Source organism: Cynocephalus volans, chromosome 12 (genome assembly GCF_027409185.1).
Source record: "Cynocephalus volans isolate mCynVol1 chromosome 12, mCynVol1.pri, whole genome shotgun sequence".
Classification (NCBI taxonomy): domain Eukaryota; kingdom Metazoa; phylum Chordata; class Mammalia; order Dermoptera; family Cynocephalidae; genus Cynocephalus; species Cynocephalus volans.
In genome coordinates this window covers 50,705,314-50,726,424 of record NC_084471.1, presented here as the reverse complement: position 1 = coordinate 50,726,424, position 21,111 = coordinate 50,705,314, and the positions used below count along the sequence as shown (strand labels likewise).

General features: G+C 38.7%; 1 protein-coding gene across 2 annotated transcripts in view; it reads right to left on the bottom strand.

The window, feature by feature from the left end:
- Window positions 1–21,111, bottom strand: part of PTPRB (protein tyrosine phosphatase receptor type B) — a 111,623-nt gene that overhangs the window by 39,396 nt on the left and 51,116 nt on the right. For both annotated transcript variants that reach the window (XM_063074620.1, XM_063074621.1), the window contains 7 exons: window positions 17,051–17,317; window positions 12,490–12,753; window positions 8,223–8,486; window positions 7,420–7,683; window positions 6,366–6,629; window positions 3,909–4,178; window positions 666–929 (listed from right to left, as the gene is read on the bottom strand). In XM_063074620.1, coding sequence (XP_062930690.1) covers window positions 666–929; window positions 3,909–4,178; window positions 6,366–6,629; window positions 7,420–7,683; window positions 8,223–8,486; window positions 12,490–12,753; window positions 17,051–17,317 — 1,857 coding nt within the window. The remainder of the gene's footprint in view (window positions 1–665; window positions 930–3,908; window positions 4,179–6,365; window positions 6,630–7,419; window positions 7,684–8,222; window positions 8,487–12,489; window positions 12,754–17,050; window positions 17,318–21,111) is intronic.

The following is a 21,111-nucleotide window of genomic DNA, read 5'->3' as shown; positions in this document are numbered from 1 at the left end:
CCTAATATAGAGCTCTTCCAGGTAAGAGGCTTTGTCTATCTTGGTCCTTGTCATATTCTAGCCATGAGCTACATGACTGGCACAGAAGAGCACTCAAAAACTATTGTCAAATGAGAAAAAAAAATTGAATAGGAGGTAAAGGACTCAAATTATGGAAAAAGACTAGATTCTGTTTTGTACTTGCATCCCAGAGAGATGTCTCTCTCTCATTTTCCTAGAACTCTTTGTTTTCATTTCATCTAGTGTTATGTTTCCAATTCACAGCAGTCACTGCTTTTTTGCCCAATTTCTGGTTGCTGTTCGCTGGACCTGCCCTCCTCTCCATCTATGTCTTGCAGAAAGCTGCAGGGCATAGCTTGAACAGACCCACGATGGCTTACAACCCTCTTACACTGTGATGAATCTGGAGGAGCCACATTCATTCTTCGCCAAACCCTGTGAGGCAAATAGGTAGAGGCAAAAGAACAGAAGCCAGTGCAAAAACTGGCCACCAATTGCTCATATATAATCAGAGGTCTGACTTAGGGTCAAAAAGCTGAAGGTCACCGATTTCCTATTAAGCTTCATCCTGAATAGAATTGGAAACTAAGGACAAATCAAGAAAAAGCCAGTGAATACTGGGATAATTTCCTTGTTATCCATTACTGCTCAGATCTGGGTCTTACCTGTTCTACCAAACATGAAAGACTCATTAGTCAGCTCCCCACTGTGTGTTACAATCACCATTTTGTACATTCGGCCTGGCAGCAAGTTCTGGAAAGAGAAGCTCTGGACTTGCGGGTCAACTTGAGCTCTCTCCTGAAGAGTTCGATCTGGGTTGTACAGAAAGATGTTGTACCAGTTGAGCTCTCCCTCTGAGGCGGTCCAGCTGAAGGACAGGTATCTGGTGGAGTTCTCTGTGATCCTCAGATTGGTGACAGCTGCTGGGACTGGAAAAATCAACGAGCAAGGGGATGAGACTGAGTTTTGGCACATCCCTGACACAGCCCAGGATTCATGCCTGTGTGGATACACTCAAATAGCAACTCAAAACACATAGTCCCTGCTTTTAAAAAGGGTTGCTTCATGGAAGCAAAGAAACCTGAAGTTCATACATAACTGATGCTAAAACTATTAATTAAAAACAAAACAAACAAAACAAAAAACTAAACAAAGCCATAAGAGAACCAAAAAATCTGTAATGGGAAATTATTTTCTTGACATTTTTGGGGTATAGAATAAATGTTAATCTGATCTGTGCGACTAAACAGTTTTCTAATACTAAGAACTAGATCAGAGATCTAAGAAATATCCACTGGAGGGAAGGGCAGTGGGGAGAAGAGAGCGGGTGGGAAAGAAGGGGAAAAGCAAACAGAAAGAGGAAATTGGACTTAGGGATATGGGAAAGAGAAACAATAGGAGAAGCCAAAATCATTTTTAAAGAAAAGGTTTATATTAGGATTTTGCAGCCCCTTTGGCCTTCAGTGTTACCTGTTGGCAGGTGGTCATGTGCTGCTAGAAATGACCTGCTTCCAAACTGCTGGTGCACATGCTGCAGGATTCCTCGTAAGTCTTATGATGCCGGTGGAAACAGAACAGGACATCTGTCTTGATTTCGCCTGGGTCCTCTTCCCTCTACCCTGACTGCTCTTTCTCAGGCTCTTTTTGTTTTCTCCTCGCCTTACGTCTGCCTTAAAAGTTGTCAGTTCCCATGGTGCCATCCTTTGTCCCCTTCACTTCTTCAGTGCTAGCTGAGCAATCAATCTCGTTCACTTTATGCATTTAAGTAGGATTTTGGTCCGAACCTTTATGTTGAACTCACTTTTCTTTGGAGCACAGCCGCATATGTCCGAGTGGCTACGGTCCCCTCTCTGGGCAGGTCATTCAAGCATCTCAAACTCAATACAGAACTGAGCCTGGTAGATTTCTCCTTGATCCTCTCTCCTCCTGCTTCTCTTACTCAATTAACAGCACCACCTTACTCAATTAACAGCACTAGACACCCACGGTAGAAACTGTGGAATTTTCTTCTGTTCCGCCTTGTATAATCTACTGGTCACCAGTGCCACGTTATTTAATGCAATCATATTTCTTGACTATGTCCACTCTTCTTCATCAGGGCTCTTGCATTAGTTTAGCTTTAGTCCCTCATTATTTCCACGGCTGCAGTGCTCTCATGACACCCCTTCCCTCTCTGGCTGCATCCCCCATTCCATTCCCACTCACTCTGCTCCAGCCACGTGGCCTTTTTCTCTCCTCCAGCAGGCCAGACACATGTCCACCGAGGTCTCTGCCTTGCTGCTGGCTCTGCTTGGGTCCCCTCCCCCACATATTTGCATGACTGTCCTTCTCTTCTTTCAGATTTGTACTCAGATATCACCTTCTTAACGAAGCCTCTGAGGACTAAAATCGTAAGCCCCCAACACTTGCTCTCCCTCATTCCTGCTTTCATGTTCTCTTTGTCTTGTATTACTTTCTAACCTCCTATAACTTTTACTTATTTATTCCGTTTATTGTCTCTCTCCCTACTAGAATCTAAGCTTCAAGACTTTGAGAGTTTCATTCACTTCTGTGACTCCCACATTTAGAACCGTGCCTTGCACATAGCAGGTACTCAATCACAAGTGAATTAATGAACTGGACTCCCCACCTCTGGTCTCTTCTCCATTGAATCCATTCCCCATTGCTACCTGATTTTATTTTTTAGGGTACTAATTTTTATTACAAAATAATTACTCTTTGGCTAAAAAATTTTCGTTGCCTCCAGACTGCTTACAAGATAAACAAACAAACAAAACTCCTGAGGAAGGCAGGCCAGGCATTTTCTCATTTAGCCCTAATCTGGCTTTCCAGCCTCCCCCACCTTTCCATCGTGCAACACACACGTCAGCCCGCACGACTCCTCACAGTTTCTTCTCAGCCCTTGCAGAGGACAGCCTAGCAGCACAGGGTGCTCTCTTACCTTCTCTCCACACGGAGAATTGCTGCCTCCTTCATGACAGTCCTGAAATGTCCCTTTTCGGAGACTTCCCAATTCTACCTGACCCTCCATGCTGCCCTGGATGTTGGACGTTCCTCTCTTATATACTATTCTCATCATAATTTATTGTTGTTATTTGTCCATGTGTCTGTCTTCCCCACTAGTCAGGCAGCTCTTTGTGGACAAGAAGCAAGCCTAATTCATCTTTATGCCCCTATCGATATCACCCACCCCCTTCAGACCTAGGTGCTTAATAAATAAGTAATCAACTAGCTAGTGTGGCTGTCTGAATAATGCCCCCCCCCCAAATGTCCATGTCCTAATCCCTGGAACCTGTGAATATGCCCCCTTATGTGGTAAAAGGGACTTTGTAGATATGATTAAGTTAAGATCTTGAGATGGGGAGACTATCCTGGATTGACCCTGTCATGACTGATATAATCACAAGAGTCCTTAAAAGGTAGAGGATGGCAGCAGGAGAGCAGAGAAGATGTGATGATAGATGCAGGGGTGGGAGTGATGCCATTGCTGGAAGGGGCCAGGAGCCAAGGCATGTGGGCAGTCTCTAGAAGCAGAAAGGGACAAGGAATAGATTCTCCCCTAAAGTATCTAGAAGCAACACAGCCTACCGACACCTGTTATCTTGATTTTAGCCCTGTAGACCCATTTTCAGATTCTAACCACCAGAACTATAAGGTAATAAATTTGGTTTTTAAGCCACCAAGTTGGTGGTAATTTATTACAGCAGCAATAGGAAACAAATCACACCAGTTTTAAAAACTATATTGGAGTGGGGTCGGCTGAAGCCTGTGTGGACAGGCCGACTGACGTGCAGGTGGTGAATCAGGGAGAATGTCCTGCTGTGTCAAGAAAGACACACCATCTCCCAGTGTTATACAGCAGTAGACCAGGAGATATCTGGGATGAAACATTAGGCTGTGCTAGTTACCTGTTCGGCCTTCAGTTTGGGTTTCCTTGCTAAAGAGGCCTCCACTGACAGTGAGAATCTGTATCTTGTATTTCTTGCCTGGCGTCAGATCTTCAAATTTGTGCTGCTTAATGGTGGCTGGTTCTGATGTATTGCTCAGAAGGATCCCATTTTCATTTAGAAGCAGGATATCATATCTTTCTGCCACACCAACAGCTTTTTGCCAACTCACTATTAAGGAATGACTGCTGTATGCATTGTCTGCAATTATTCCCTGGACAGATGCTGGAACTGCAAAGAAAACAGGAGAAGCAAGAAAATTCATCACTTAGGATAAAGTAACCAATGAGAAAAACTAAATCAACTGCTGGTAGAAGACGATGCCTCTGCTTTATTTATACTGCATTGACATTTTTGTGTACTTAGTAAAGAGGAGAAAGTATTTCTTGGCTTGAATTATCTGTATGACTACTTTGATTCTCCATTTTTTTCCTCTGAATTTAGACAGAATCTTAAAGTCAAACAGGTAAAAAAGTTAGTAAGAGTGACACTGATAAATATGCAGAAAGATGCCTATCTATGTATTTAGAAAATGGAAGCATGCTGAACAAATTTACATTTGATGAATGCAGTATGAATGACTGAACTATGTCTCTCATTTAGACTTTTATTCCCAACATTAACTCAAGTCAAAACTTCAAGCCTTGACTTAAGTAGTAGTATACAATAGTGTTTATACTAGAGCTCCTGATATGAAAGGCAAAATATATCATTGGTTAGTAACATTTTCTGTCCTAGGTTCACTTCTTTTCTCATTCTACATAATCTCCTTAGACTTCATCCAATCCCATGGTTTGAATTGTCACTTGGAAGGTGATGACTCCCAAATTTAAACTTTCAGTTCAGATCTCTCTCCTGTTTTTGCAAATGACATCTCTCCCTGGATGTGCCAGACACCCAACACTCAAGATGCCCAGATTGGGCTCCTCATCTCCCTCCCCCAATTTCTTTATTGTCCTTTGTTCCTGTCACTTGGTCCAAGTCAGAAACTTAGGCTGTCATCTTCACCCTTCTACATATAATCAAACACAAGTCTTATAATTTCTGTGTTCTAAATCTCATATCTCCTGAATCTATCCACTCCCTCCTCTCTACTTAGGACAATATCATCTCTTGTGCATATTACTGCAATAGCCTCTTGATAAGTCCCCTTGCTTCCTTGCCTCCTAGTGTTCCAAGCTCCACACTATGTCAGGCATATTCTCATAGCACTTTCATAATGTGAAAACACCTTAATAGGCATACACAGCCTTTCACGATGTGGCCAATCTACTTCCTGACTGCATGGCTCACATTCTTTATTCTAGCATGATAAATAGCATATAGGTCCTCACGTATGCCACGCTTTCTCTCACCTCCAGCCCTTTGCTTTTTCTGCTGAAACCAAGTCCACATACACTTCACTGGGACTTCTTAGTCTCTGTTTAAATATTACTTCCTCCTGGAAGCCTTCCTTGACTCTTGTTTGCTCCGATAACACCCTATAATTACTTTTATTTCAGCACTTACCATGTTGTACAGTAATTACTTTTTTACTTCTCTGTCTCCTTCAGTAGATTATAAAGTTCTTGAAGTCAGGGGCTCTGTCTTGCTCTTGAATTCCTACTTTCTAGCATACTGCTTGACATAACATTGGAGATACATGGGCATAGATATAGATACGAAATAAGAGGCATAGTAGGGCATGGTATAAAAGCCCCAGGCCCCAACTAAATAAATAATTATGTGAATGAGAGACATCTAAGAAGTATTGTATTACAGTAGAGAGGGTATGAGGTTTAAAGCCAGATGGGCCTAGATTTGAATTACAGCTCTAGGTCTTATTACATGTATCCTTGGTAAAGTTTCATAAACTTTCTGAGCCTTACTTTCCTCATCCGTAAGATGGAGATAATGATCTCTACCTTGTAGTGTGACTAGAGATCATTTTAAATGCCTGGCATATCACAGGTGCTTGTAGCTTATTTTTGTTTTAAAAATAATATATTAATAGTGATATTAATATAAATAAACATACATTATCCATTCATTTGATACTTGTTCTTTAGCTATCACAGGTAAAGTAGATGGCACAGGTATATTTTTTTCTTCAAAAAAGAATTTTGAGAAAAGAGTGAAATTTTGAAAAATGTGTAGTTATGGAAGTCTGCTTGTTAAAATTAAAATTTTTATATTCTTTAGCAAGTATAAAAATTTATTGAAATCATTTGGTTTCTAATTACCTTTAATTTGTTCTGGAAATCTCTATTAAGAAAGAAAAACAGAAAAAAATCTCTTGAAACCACATTAAATTGTACAAACTTAGGTGGTTTTAAACTTGGATTTTCTGATTTGCAAATAGCTAAGCCCATCTGAGGTCCCATGATGGGGAACCATAAAGCATTCTACAATTTGGCCCTTCTCCAGGGGGATGCTCACCTGTCCGCCCAAGCGCATCTATCTGGTTCCTGAGGGACCCGCTGACTGAGGCTATCACGATCTGGTACTGCTCCCCGGCCTCCAGTCTGTGGAACGTGTGCTCAGAGACATGCTTGGGGATAGTCTGAGACTCAACCTTTTGATTCTGCCTGAATGCTGACACTGTGTAGGAATCGACGTCTCCCCCTCCAGGAGTCCAATTCACCGTCAGGCTATCTGTCGCCCCGTTAGGAGAAATGTGAATATTTTTGACAGCACTAGGAACTAAAAAAGAAAATAAATTTAAAAGCCATCACTTAGAGAATGAACTGTGGAAATTTTCAACCAAAATTTTTATGCTTCTTATGTTTCAGCATCTACTGAAAAAAGGCACATTCAAAAAAGTATCAATTTGCCATTTTTCTCTGACTTTTGTGCCTGAACTGAAGTTGATGGGGGAAAGTTGAGAGGGAGATCAAGGCCGGTGAGTGAAAATGAAGAATGCCAGTAACATAGTGATGGGCTGGTCAGATTGTCTTGATCCAAGTCTTGGTTTTCTCATTTACTAGCAGTAGGACTATAGGCAAATTTCTTAACCTCTGTAAGTTTCATTTTCCTCAACAGCAAAATGGGAATGAAAGTCATTGTAACCAGCTCACAGAGTTGTAAGGATTGAACAAAATGTAGATGTGAAATGCTTTGCTGTGGGTCTGGTTCATGGTAACTGGCAATAAATGTTAACTATTATAGCAACGTTACTAATAGAGTTTCAAAGAGGTAGTACCCAAGCAACAGAGTTATTTCTATTTAGCATGTATGTCGCACAAGCACCAGCCAGTCACATCAGTTCAATGCTATTTCTTTGAAAGCTTCCCCCCTCCTTTCCCCTGCATCATACTTTATTTTTGTTAACCCAGCTCGGACAGCATCATTGTCACTATCAAGATAATTTTTTCTCTTCTTGCCATCTCTCTTCTTTACCCCTCTAAATTCTCAATCGGTAGGCAAGGGTTACCCAACATGTTAAATACACCACTATGTCTACTTAGGGTTCAAGAACAATATTTCAAGTTACCCGTTAACGCCTCAATGAAGGCTGACTGCTGTACATCTCCACTGATCGTCAACACAAGAATTTTGTACTGGCGTCCTGGTGTCAGGGATGTGAATCGAAACTCGGTTGCAGTATTTACAAGGTGAAAAGGGGGAAATACTTTCATGTCATTGAAGAGCAGTTGGATCTCATACTGGTCGACATCCCCATTAGCTCGTGACCAAGTCACCTGCAGGTCCTCAGTGCTCCTATTCCGCAATGTTAGATCCTTAACAGGCTCTGGGACTAGAGAGAAAAATGAGAAGATTCCTCAGGAAAAGGACTGATCAGAGTTTACCTACACATGATTTATGAATCACATTCAAGGAACTGGCAGACATCTCCCTTCCCCAAATAAACCACTTGAACTATTTCACGCATAATTAAACAAGAAAAATTGGAAGCAACTATTAAAATTGTAATTTTTTTCTGACATAAATCTCATATGCTAAATGTTGGTAGGATGTAATTATAAAATGAGTTATGATCTCAATCATAAGATAAACCAAGATGTCTAGAATTTTAATGCCACAATGCAGGAGAACAGGGAAGAAAAATGGGACATTTGGCCTTTCTGCTCTCCCACTAAGCTTGCTTTTATCTACCAATAAATATTCTGTAATTATAGGCCATGGCTTGGCTGAATGGTGTTAGCTCCAAGTGAGACTTACTGAGAATGTAATTTACTCATCAGTAAGTAGAGAAAATTCAAGGTTCAGATAAATTATTTATGCAGTGACCTTCAAGCCCAACCCACTGTCAGATTTTTCAATCATTCCACTTACTTGTTCTCCCATTCCCTTGCTCACTGGCTTCATACTGTCCACTTTTTGTGCTAACAGTGACACTGTACAACCGTCCAGGGACGAGCTGAACAAATACACACTCGTTTTCTGACTTGAGAATGCTTTTGGTTTGAATGAAGTTGTTTTTGTTTTTAATGGTGACTTCATAGTGATCAAAGTCTCCAGTGGCATGTACCCAGGATACCTTTAAATAGTCACTTCTGGCTGAATTGCTAACACTGACTCCCTGGACCTTGTCAGGCACTGAAAAAGAGAACAGAGAACAGCTGAAGATTTAGTGATTCTGAGTGAGCAATTGATCACAAATGACAGCATGGGACAATAAAGGAAAGTGAGTAGATTTTTATTGTGTGCATTTAAAAGAAAAATCTTAGGCCTCTAGATCACAAATTCCCAGAGGGGGAAAATTGTTACACTACTTGGAGTGATTTAATGTATCTTTTAATTGAATCTGATGAATTTATTCTAATCCTGTTGTTTGCCTGCACAAAATGTCATGCATAAAATGGAACATTAAACATAACTGATGATTAATATGCATGATGGTGATGATAGTAATAATTCCAGCATACCTTGGTGACTCAAGATGTGATAAAAAGTTTCCAAGAAGAGTATAAACAATCCAAAAGAAAAATGGAAGAAGAGGAAACACATATAGTTAATTAATACACGAAGAGATGTTCCACATCATTGGTAATCAAGAAAATACAAGTCAAGACCACAGTGAAATACCATTTTGCATCCATTTGATTGGCAAAATTTCAAAACCTGATAAAACCCTTCCCCAGATAATGAATTGAATCATGAATCCAATTGGATAATGAATCTGTATATATGCACAGTGAAATATTATATAATAGTCATAATTAATTTTTTTCTTAAATCAAAACACAAAAATATAGATTTATTGCCCTTAACATCAAAACATAAAATATGGATAAATCCTACAAATATAATAAGTGAAAAATCTAGTCCCTAAAAGATTATATGCTGCATTAAAAATATCTATTTTATAATGTTCATGCAACTAAAATTTTAAAAACTCATAATTTTAGGACTGTTTGTAGATGCAATAAAGCTATGAAAGATGGAAAGCAAAAGAGAAAACAACATAGGAATCAAGATGTTGGCTACCCTGGGATGGATTAGTGAGGTGGGAACCACATGATTTAATGTAGATTATTGTCAAGGTACTAGCTTTTATTTTAGGTAGTGGTTTCTCATGTACATGTTAAATTATTAAAAATTACTAACTAGATGCCTAAAAAATAAGAGTAGTAATTGATGCATGGTTTTCTGAACCAAGAATTATGGTTAAGCCAATTTTGTGCATTTGAGTTTCCTCACCCCAAAATATATTAAAAAACAAGCAATTCTGTGAACCCTGTGGTTTTTCCCTCAACCAACCAACCAACCAACCAACCAACCAACCAACCAACCAACCAACCAACCAACCAATAAATAAATAAATAATAAGTAAATGTTATTAGGAACACTAAAATAAGGCAATTCTGTATTAAAGCATGGTATTAGCAATATTCTAATTTTTCATTTGGGGTTTAATTTTAATTGAACAGTAGGCCATAGATTCACTATTTGACTATTATTGGACTTTATAAATATTAATGAAAAGGAGCATTGAGAAGAGGCACGAACTCAGATCCAGGATACTAAACTTCTGTCCCAATATTAGCCTGTCCTCTAGGCTTGTACAACCTTGGTCTGTGTTTAGAATAAGTTAAGGGATTTGTGCTCTGACCACATGCCATGCCTGTGTTCAAGTCTTCTCTCCTATTTTCCCCCCAAATCATGAAATGACCCAGAAAATTCAGTATTTTGGCATCTAAGCCACATTTTTCACGATGCTTTTCACACCTACACATTGCATTAATATCCTTTGTTGGATTATGTTTACTGATTAGTTTTTGTGCTGGAATATAGCTAACCATGGAGCAAGGACAGATGCTTTCTTCAAGATATTTACCTGAAACTAATTACAGTGCTGTTAGAATTTAGTCATCACAGAGTTGAGGAGAAGCGATTTTGAAGTGACATTGTAGGTACGGGCTAAGAAGGGTCAATAATCCAGGCAATTTACTGAGAGCAAAGAAACCATTATAGGAAGAAAAACTAGGCTGAGTACCGTGCTAAGTCAATAAGGGGCTCTCCGGGTGGAACTGGAGGTAATTTGTGAGACCTGCCTTGCTGCATGGTGAGATGATGTTTAACAGAATTAGAAATACTGGTATTTTCACCCAAAATGGAGAGAACAAGAGCATTAGAAAAGGAAAAGGGCATTAAGATAATCAGCTAAAATCAACAAGACAACAACTCATACATGACTCTCCAGTTAAACTGATTTGCGGGAGCAACGATTGGCCTTGATTAGTCACGCACTAAGTCCAAGTTCACGCTGGTAAAAGAGTCAAGAGGGTGCTTGAATAAAGGATCATTTTTCTTGTCTTTAAGAATAATCTTAGGGCCGACCCCTTGGCACACTAGGGAGAGTGCGGCACTGGGAGCGCAGCGACGCTCACGCTGCGGGTTTGGATCCTATATAGGAATGGCCGGTGCACTCACTGGCTGAGTGCCGGTCACGAAAAAGACAAAAAAAAAAAAAAAAAAAAAAAGTTAAGAATAATCTTAGCAAAGGCTTTGCAATGTCAAAGTCATATGGGTAAGAAATGTTCACGAATTGACATTGATGGGAAGCAAGGGATTAGTAGTTGGTGACATATCCTTTCATTTCTGGTGATTTTTAAGCTCCAAGATGATCAAGATGAGACATTGATATAAGACTGTTTTGTAAGGGAAAATCTGCTTTCGGATCTAAGTCCTTATTATGGTTATCAGTATTATCAGACTTTAAATTATATGAGGATGGGGATAATCTGTTTATATCCCTGAGTATTGCTCTCAGGTAAAGCATGATGTAATGGAAGAGTGCTGGAGCTAGGCTGAGCTCTGATACTAGTCAGCCATGCGACCATGGAGAAGCCATACTTTCTCTCTGGGACTTTCTTTATCTCCAAATAAGGAGATGAGATTAGATCATTCTAAGGATCCTTTCAGTGCTAGCATTCTGTAACAATGTAAATCAGTGATTCCTAACTTTTTGGAGGTCACAGAAACTATGAGAATCTGATAAAACCCATGGGCCCTCTCTCCTCAAAGAAATGCACATGCCTTTGCTATTCCTAACAACTTCATGGACAATTTCAGGGGTTACTACATCCTAAAGTCCACCCATGGAGCACCAGGTGAAAACCCCTGATCTAAGTGATTTCTGATTATTCATTCAACAAATATTTATTGAGGGCCTACTAGGCCCCAGGCCATGTGCTAGGTAATAGGATGATGTCGATTGCCCCAGATCCTCATGGAAAAACTGATATTTTTAAATGCAAAAATAAACCCATAGCTCAGTAGGAAAGATCTGACAAAATATTGATGCCAACCTTAAGCAGAAATCTCAGATGTAAACCCCAGAAAACATAAATATATCAAGAAAATGGTAGCTGTCTAAGTTTAATTCCTTTCAGTGCATCAAGGACCTGATGCTCATTTCCTTTGCTATGATTTTTGCTCCCTAATCCTAGAATTATAGAGGTTAACATTTTCACCTTGTGTGGAAAAGGATGAATAGTGGTCTTGACCAACAGATGTTTCAGGAAGGATTTTAGGACAGAGAGGTTCGTAGGCTCTGGAGTCATTCAGAACTGGGTTTAAATCCAGAAACTGAAACTTACTTGACGGTTTAACAAGGTCAACAGTTGGGCAAATTACTTAACCCCCCTGAACTTTGGTTTCCTGGTCTGTAAAACGGGGAGAATAATGACTACCTCGATCAGGTTATAAGGATTAGTTAGTTAATATAAGAGAGTTCTTCAAAAAGTTTGTGGAAAAATAGAATTACAGGATAATACAATCTTCCCATGAGCTTTTGAAGACCCCTCGTATGTAAAGCCAGGCCCTAGCAACAGAACGTACTCCCGAAACAGAAATATGTGTTACACTCTTTGAACATAATATGTGTTCTAGGCCCCAAAGCTGCGCTGGTCTTACTCTAAAGGTAACATCTGCTCACATAAGGGGTTTCTTGGGTCAAAATATGAAGACTCCGTAACCATTCTGTGATGTCAACTGCCGTTTATCCTATCATTACAGGATTGTTGGGGCCGTGTGATGTCCTGAGCCACGTAGCCGGCTGGTTCTCACGGACTTCTGTCCCTTCATGCGTCCTTACCTGTCCGCTCTTGGCCGAAGGAATGATTTTCATACTTGCCACTCCTTGTGGTTATGATCACGTTGTAGAGCCGGCCTGGGGTGAGGGAGCTGAAGGAACATTCACTGAGGGACTTGGCAATGGTGAGGGACTGAACCACGCTGCTGTCGTGAGAGAGTGTCACTACATAGTTGTCTACGTCTCCAGGAGCCGGCAGCCAGGAAACGCTCAGGTAATCAGTACGACCAGAATTGTTCACCGTTACTCCACTCACGCTGGAAGGAACTATGATTTTAAAAGGGGAGACATTTAAAAAGAAAGTTGGAGTCATTTGTTGTGGTGAGCAAAGACTGTAGACTCAGGAGAGCTCATCTGGTTATGTAAGAGGTCACGGAAGTGCGAGGACTTCACTTTAGATAATGGAAGCCACGTGTTCTTAAATCAGAAGGCTAACCAAAATAAAAATGCCAGGAGGCCTTTTGGATGCTCATAAATACAAGGATGCCACTACTCCATTTTTATGGGGTTGTTGTTCATAAAGTATTTTAAGTGGAGGCATTTTTATGTGAATGTGTCAGGAGGTTCCCTGTAAGAAAGGGAAAAACAAACATCATAACAATCCAAAGGAATCAACTGGAACCAAACTCACCAATAAAGTGAAGATGTTTGAGGGGAAAGGTGAAGAATGCAATAGCTTTTATGAACACCTTAGACTTTGCAATGGCTTCGATCTTCAGGTAATGAAGTTATTTCTGGGGAGTCTTAATAGCTAACTCAAGGAGAGAGACTGTGTTTTCCCTTTGCAAAGCATTTCCTGCCCTCTAGTGGCAAGAAATAAGCCTAAAATCTTATCTTGAAATTGGAACAATTTGTGGGCAGAGCTATTATGGCTATAATGGCCTTTCTGACACTAACCATGTTCATTTGCTTATATCAGTTGGGGATTAGCGCCACAAATATTTATGACAATCTAGTATTTGCAAGGTATACAACAATGAAAAAGGCATAAATTCCTTCAAGGAGCTCCCTGAAGTGTCGATGGCTAGAAGTACAGTAGGCCAATCAGTAACTGTGCTATTGAGTAAAAGTTGTACATGTATCAGAAATAAGTGCTTAGTAAACAGTATTCCCACTAGAGAATATCGGGATAAAATCAGACCGTGTATCTGAACTGCACTACTGTCTTCCTCATTAGTTGATAAACTTTAGCTAAATATTTTCATATAATTGTTGATATCAGTCCATCACATATAATGGACAGGATTTTGCTAAATGACCTCTGAGAATCCTTCTAATCTAATATTCTTTAAGTTTGTGAGTTGAGCCCCAAAGGCTGTCCTACGCTTAAAAGTACTTAACAATCACCAAAAATTATAAACAGTACCCTACTGAACAATCTGCTAATGTTGTTCCTTGGACGTCCCCAACAGATAAAGTTAAACTTTAAGCCATAAGATTTATGTATTGGTTTATTCCTTCCTCTCTTTCTTTTCCTCCTTCCTTTCCTCCCTCCCTTCCTTCCTTCATTAATCCGTCCAACCATCCATACATCTCTTGGTTGCTCTCAAAAGAATTATGCTGTTTTTCACAACTGCTGTAAATATTTACAACTACTAACATTTCATTAGAAAAGATACGATTATTAGAAGTTTTGCCAAAAATATAATTCACATTTTTTTCCCTTTAGAATGAACATTTACCCAGATTAAAATTAGATTTGTTCAGCATATCTGATATCTATAATTTTAAATATTCAGCCATCTTATCTAGGCTGGGAGGGTTTATTTTTATGTTTCAACTCTGTGGAAACGTAAGTGAAATATAAAGAAACCTTTCAAAATTATTTCAGTATTGACCAATATTTCAGCCATTGGAGGTGATGGTAATGATTATCAAGGCTTTAGGCCACTGAATTCTTTGCAATTTACTGTGCACAAAGTTTACTAATCTAAGCACACTCCTTTCAAATTTGTGCTTCTGTAATAGTATCCCATTTTTCTCCTTTCTCACAATAATGTGAACTCAATATGTTTGAATAAAATGACCCATGCTTATTATTTACTCATATTTTGCGCTCTCCTTAAAACTTATTTTTTGGGGGGAGGGCCTGGCCAGTACAGGGATCCAGTCCTTGATCTTGGTGTACAAGGCTGTACTCTAACCAATTGGGCTCACTGGCCAGCATCTCTCTTGCAGTGGATTGAATTACGTTCCCCCAAACTCCCAGAAGCTTGAATTGTGTCCCCCAGGTTTTATGTATTAGAAACTTGGCCCCCACTGTGACTGTTAAGAGGGTGCAAAATCCTATTATGGTAATTGAAAGGTGGAGCCTTGAAGAGGTGACTAGATTGTAGGACCACACAGTTGTGAATGGATTAAAAATGGTGGCCAGGGATGTGGTTCTGAGGGCTTTAAAAGAAGAGGAGAGTCTGAATCTTTTTCTCTTGCTCTCTCTCCTTCCACCATCTTACAATGTGAGACCCCTGGGTCACTGTCACCACCTCCAGATGTGTTCCTTGGACTTTGGACTTCCAACCTCTGAAACTGTCATTTTTCTTTATAAATCACCCAGTTCCAGGTATTCTGTTATAAGCAACAAAAACAGCCTAATACACTCCTTAAAACTTTGTGATCATTTGTCAAAGAATTTCTTGTCCCTTTTTTGAATGCCTCTATTATATATTATGGGTTAAATACTGATACTTCCATCATAATTAAAATATGGGTATGAAAATAATTACAAGTCACACTTATCTTAAGTGCTCACTTATTTCGAGTGATAGTAGACACTATACTATTTTAGTGTATTGCAATAAGTTGGACAGGCCTTGTGATATTTAAAAACGGGAATTAACCTGTATGGCAGAGTATGACTAATTGTGCACCAGTCATTTCCTTTTCCTCTTGACACACAGCTAGACCATATTTCCCGGCCTCCCCTGTAGTTAGGTGTAGCCATGTAACTGAGTTCCGGCCATTGGAAAGTAGGTTGCAGTGGTGTGTCTACTTCAAAGTCTGGTAATATGACCCCCCTCTCACACACTCCATTCTCTGGAGAAATGGACAGAGCTCTGAGGACCTAGAGGAAGGAAGAGCCACAGATGGTAGGAGCCTGGATCCCCAAATTGATGCTTGGAGAAGAACCAACCAATGGAGACATCCAGTCAGGAACACTCACACCGTACAGTTCTGTAAGCAGGAAAAAAGTCAGTCTAACTTGATGGATACAACTGCAACTCACTGGGAAATGGATGCAAGGTCCTTCTTAACTCATCTCCTCAATTTTCTTGTTTTTTTCTTTCCCTACTCTGACACCCAGGGTAAAGATGAATTACTAGGCATGGATTAGAAAGGAGGTTTGGAGAAATAAGTTAATGGCAAAGTTAGGATCAGAGTCTAGGCCTTCTGAAAAGCTAAACTTTTCAGGCCTCCACTCCCAATTATGCTACCCTTGTGGATGATTCCAAGAACTATTAAAAGAGAAGAAAAAAACGTACCAGGAAGAAAGATGCAGGCAACAGTGTCAGCTGCCGTAGAATGAAGGAGTTGCACGTACATCAGTGAATTCTACTAAGACTATGAAACATCTGGTCAGTGACTTAGTTACTCTTCTGGGAGAGTTAATGAAGTTAATGTTCCCTGGGTTCATTAAGTAGGGAAGATTCATGATTTTAAAAACAAATATCTCTATGAAGCCTTCGGCTGATGCTCAGAATCTGAGTGATGGAGATGTAGAAGGAGGAGTCTAAAATCCAACTTTTAATAATTATATGAAATTAAGTAGACAAGGTCACTGACCTGATTCTGAGTTTGCTAATAATTATCAAACTTCTGTTCGGTTTATATAATTTTTTTCTTTCTAATAAACTGGAACATACATTTTATATATAACATATATTTTTATGTTTATGTTCTTTTGTTGCATTATATAGAAAATTATATTTCCTTCTCTCGTGCCATTCCTCTGATGCACATGACCATATGACATTTCTTACTTACCTCTCTGCCCTATTGGACAGGGAGGTCTCGAGGTCAGGAAACATTCCTTAGGTGGCATATAGTATTATGCACTTGCTTAATGTTGCTTATGAAAACACATGTGACTTGAGAATTATATCGACTCAACTTTTGATTATATAAATTGGAGATTATTTCCTTTCTATGTCTTGAGACCATGAATATGAAACAGAGTGGAAGATAGTTCCTTTGAGAGTGTTTTTTATTTTATTTTATCCTATTACTTGTTTACCTTACTCAGGACATAAGCATTTCAAAGGAAATCAACTGAATGAGAGGATAAGCTTAGGCATCAAGTAACTACCAAAACATCACAAAGGTTTTTCTAGCTCTGATATATTTACTGAAGATTTTAGAAAACACAAAATTGATTCTCTCCTTCCTTAACCCTTCACCAAATTTCCATTCCATGTACCTTCTGGGTGGTATTAAAACTTGGCTTTTAGGAAGGTCAGAAATGGGTCTGTTTTTAGAATGTTTTAAAAATTCTAGAATATTCTGCTTGGTGGTTCCGTGTCATCAGACCTTCGTAAGTCACAGACACACACACATCTCCACTTCTTACCTGTTCTTCCCTCCACCACAACTTGTCGGGAAGGGATTCCTCCACTCACTGTTGTTACCACCACGGAGTAGAGGCTGCCCGGTTTGAGGGAGTGGAAGCTGTATTTGCTGGTCTCACTGGAGACACTTTCATTTTTGATGACCACATTTTCATGGATCAGTAAGACTTGGTAGAATTCTACATCACCCAGTGCCTGGGTCCAGTTGGTAAACAGACTGTTGGTCATCCCTTGGTTGGCCACATGCAAGCCGGTCACTTGGGCAGGCACTAAAACACAGTAGACAGAAGACAAAACAAACGATACTTAGTCACCCTAAGGAAGTATAAAAAAAAAATGAGTCAAAAAATGGAAACAGACTTGAAAGTGCTAAAAATAATTTTTTCTGTTGCTATAGACTCTCAGCTCTATTTCCTGTTGGCATATGGAGAACTACTCCCCTACAGAGGCTCTACTACTTTGTGAAAGCTGCTTACATGGGAAATCAGAATTATTTAAGATCCAAGGATGAGATGATGCATGCTTCAGTAGTTTTGATTTTAAATTTTAAATAATAAAAGTTGCTGTTTTTGAAGACTGCTTACTTAATATGAGAACTCAAAGTCATGTGATCTACCTGAGCCAATGGTTGTTACGAGATGGTATTGGGAAACCCCTTTAACCTGGTGATTAGGTTATGGTCTAGCGAACTGATTCATTCTTTACCAGCACATCCTCAAATGGGCTGTTATTATTATACATGAAAATGACACAAAAATACAATAATATAAATTATATTATCATACACAAAAAGATAAAAAAGATAATTGTAACAACTACTGAATGCCTAGTATGTGCCAGTTATGGGCTGCATGTTTTATAAAGGTCATATTATTTAATCTACTTTTTATAGACCTACATAGAATCATAGACCTACACTTAAAACCTAAAACTACAAAACTTCTAGGAGAAAATCTTTGTGATCTTGTGTTAGACAGAGATTTTTTTTGATAGGATACCAGGAACATGATCTTTTAGAAAAAATTGATAACTTGTATACCAAAATTTAAAACTCCTATTTAGAAAAATATGTTAATAGAATAATGAAAAGGTGAGCCATGGACCAGGAGAAAACATTTTCAACATACACTTCTGACAAAGGACTTTTCTCCAGAGTAAAGGACTCTCAAAACTCAATGATTAGAAAACAAACAATCTTACTAAGAAATGGGTAAAATATTTGAACAGAAACTTCCCTAAGGAAGATAAATTGATGTTAAATAAGCATTTAAAAGGATTCTCAAAACCATTAGACATTAGGTAAAGGCAAAACATACCTACTGAGTAGCCAAATTTTATTTTTTTTAATAATTTTTTTGACAGTTTTTTTATTGAAACATAATTGATTATATATATTCGTGGGGTACAGAATTGAATATCAATGCATGTGTACAATATGTGGTGATCAAATCAGGATAATCACTATACTCATGTTTACAAAACATAATCAATCTTTGTGACCCTTAACCAATTTTTCACTAATCTCCCTCCCCCTCCACCTTTCCCATCTCTAATACCACAGTTCTGTTCTCTTTTTTGTTTTTTTGAAAGTTCAATGTATTATTGTGTTTCTTCTCTCTCTCTTTCTTTCTTTCTCCTTCCTTCCCTCCTTCTTTCCTTCCTTCCTTCCTTCCTTCCTTCCTTCCTTCCTTCCTTCCTTCCTTCCTTCCTTCCTTCCTTCCTTCCTTCCTTCTTTCATTTCCTTTCCCTTCCTTCTTTATTTTAGCTCTCACTTATGAATGAGAACATGCAGTATTTCTCTTTCCATGCCTGAATTATTTCACTTAACATAATTTTCTCTAAGTTCATGGATGTTGCTGCAAATGGCAGAATTTCATTCTTTTTATGGCAGAGTGGTATTCCATTGAGTATACAGACCACATTTTCCTTATTCAGTCATCTGTTGATGGACATTTAGGTTGATTCCAACTCTTGGCTACTGTAAATAGAGCTGCAATACACATAGGAGTGCAGGTATCCCTTCAATATGATGATTTCCATTCCTTTGGGTACATACCCAGCAGTGGGATTGCTGGGTCACATAGCAGTTCTATCTGTAGTTGTTTGAGGAATCTTTGTACTGTTTTTCATAATGGTTGCACTAATTTACAGTCCCAACAGAGCAGGAGAGATCTCCTTTCTCCACATCCTCACCAGCATTTGTTAATCTCTGTCCTCTTGGTAATAGCCAGTCTAACTGAGGTGAGATGATATCTCCATGTGGTTTTGAATTGCATTTCCCTGATGCTGAGTGATGTTGAGCATTTTTTCATGTGTCTGTTGGCCATTTGTATATCTTCATATGGGAAATATCTATTCAGTTCTTTTGCCCATTTTTTAATCGGGTTACTTATTTTTCTACTGCTGAGTTGTTTGAGTTCTTTGTATATTCTGGATATTAATCCCTTGTCAGATGCATTGTTTGCGAATATTTTCTCCTATTCTGTAGGCTGTCTTTGTGCTCTGTTAATTGTTTCTTTTGCTGTGCAGAAGCACTTTAGTTTGATATAATCCCATTTGTTTATTTTTTCTTTTGTTGCCTATGCTTTTGGGGTCTTATTCACAAAACCTTTGTAGAATGGCCACATTTTAAAACAAACAAACTGACAATATCAAGTGCTGCTGAGGATGTAGAGAAACTGGAAGTCTTATCCATTGCTGGTGGAAATGTAAAATTTTACAAAAATATTGGAAAACAGTTTGAGAGTTTCTTACAAAGTTAAACATACACTTATCATATGACCCAGCAGTATGAGTGGTGGGGAAAATGAAATGATCTAAAACAATGCCTTTGACTTCCATTTCTGGAAGTGTGATGGGCTAGATACCATGAAAATCTCTTCAACAAACACAACTACACATGTTGAACAAAATTTTAAAATGTAAATGAATCAATGAGTCATCAGGGGAATGAAGGAATTCTCAGAGGCTAAAAAGGAAGCAATAGAGAGGTGAGTGGATCACTGAAGCAAACTGTTGTCTTGATGGCATCTTTCAAACATAAATTTGGGGTTCGGTTTTATAGCATTGAAGGATCTTGGAGATAAGAGGTAAAGTGCAGGACTTTTCCAGGCTGAAGAAGCTCATAGGTGACCCTGCATATAACATTGGATCATGAAAGATTATCTTCTAAATATGAGTGAAATAAATATTGCTTCTCTATTCACCATACCATTCCAGCCTTCTTAGCACTGGGTGGAGAAAAGAGTTTCTTCTGAGAATTCATAATGTTAAGATAACTTAAATGTGTTTGCAACCGGAATTCATAAAACCTGTGTAATCAAAAACTTCAAATTGACAATTTAGATTAAATTACGTCTGGGTTGATAGTAGTCCTGTGTATTTGAAAGAATCAAATGAAAAGAAAATTCTTTCTTCAACCCACTTTCAAACAAGGCCTCAAAAAATTCCCGCAGATTAAAATTCCAAGGACTATGAGCTTACAGTAAAAAACAAAACAAAAAAAATCATAAACATTTAAGAAAATAAAGCACCATGAGCAAAAGACAGAAACATCAATAGACAACAGGACTTAACTACTAAAGATTTCAGATATTATAATTATCAGACACAGAATGTAAAATAAACATTTTTGATTTGGATATAGCAATAAAGGAGGAGGATCAAAATACAACTAAAGAGCAATAGCCCATAACATAGATTTGGAAGAGAACCAAAGAAAATGTTTAAAAGAGATGAACATAACAATTAAAATGTGAAACTCAATGGGTAGATTTAAAAATAGATTAGACAGGGCTGAAGAAAAAATTAATGAACTGAAACTAAGAGCTGAGGAAATTATCTAGACTATAGTCCACAGAGCAAACACATGGAAAACATGAAGTGTATGCATGTGTGTGTATGTGTGTATGTGTTCTAGAATTGTAGAAGGAGAACACCAGAGGGGGAGTGGAGAAGAGGCAAGAGGCAATACTGGAGAGTTCATAGCTGAGAATTTCCAGGATTGATGAAAGATACTAATCTGAAAATACAGAAATCCCAGTGAATCTCAAGTAGGATCAAC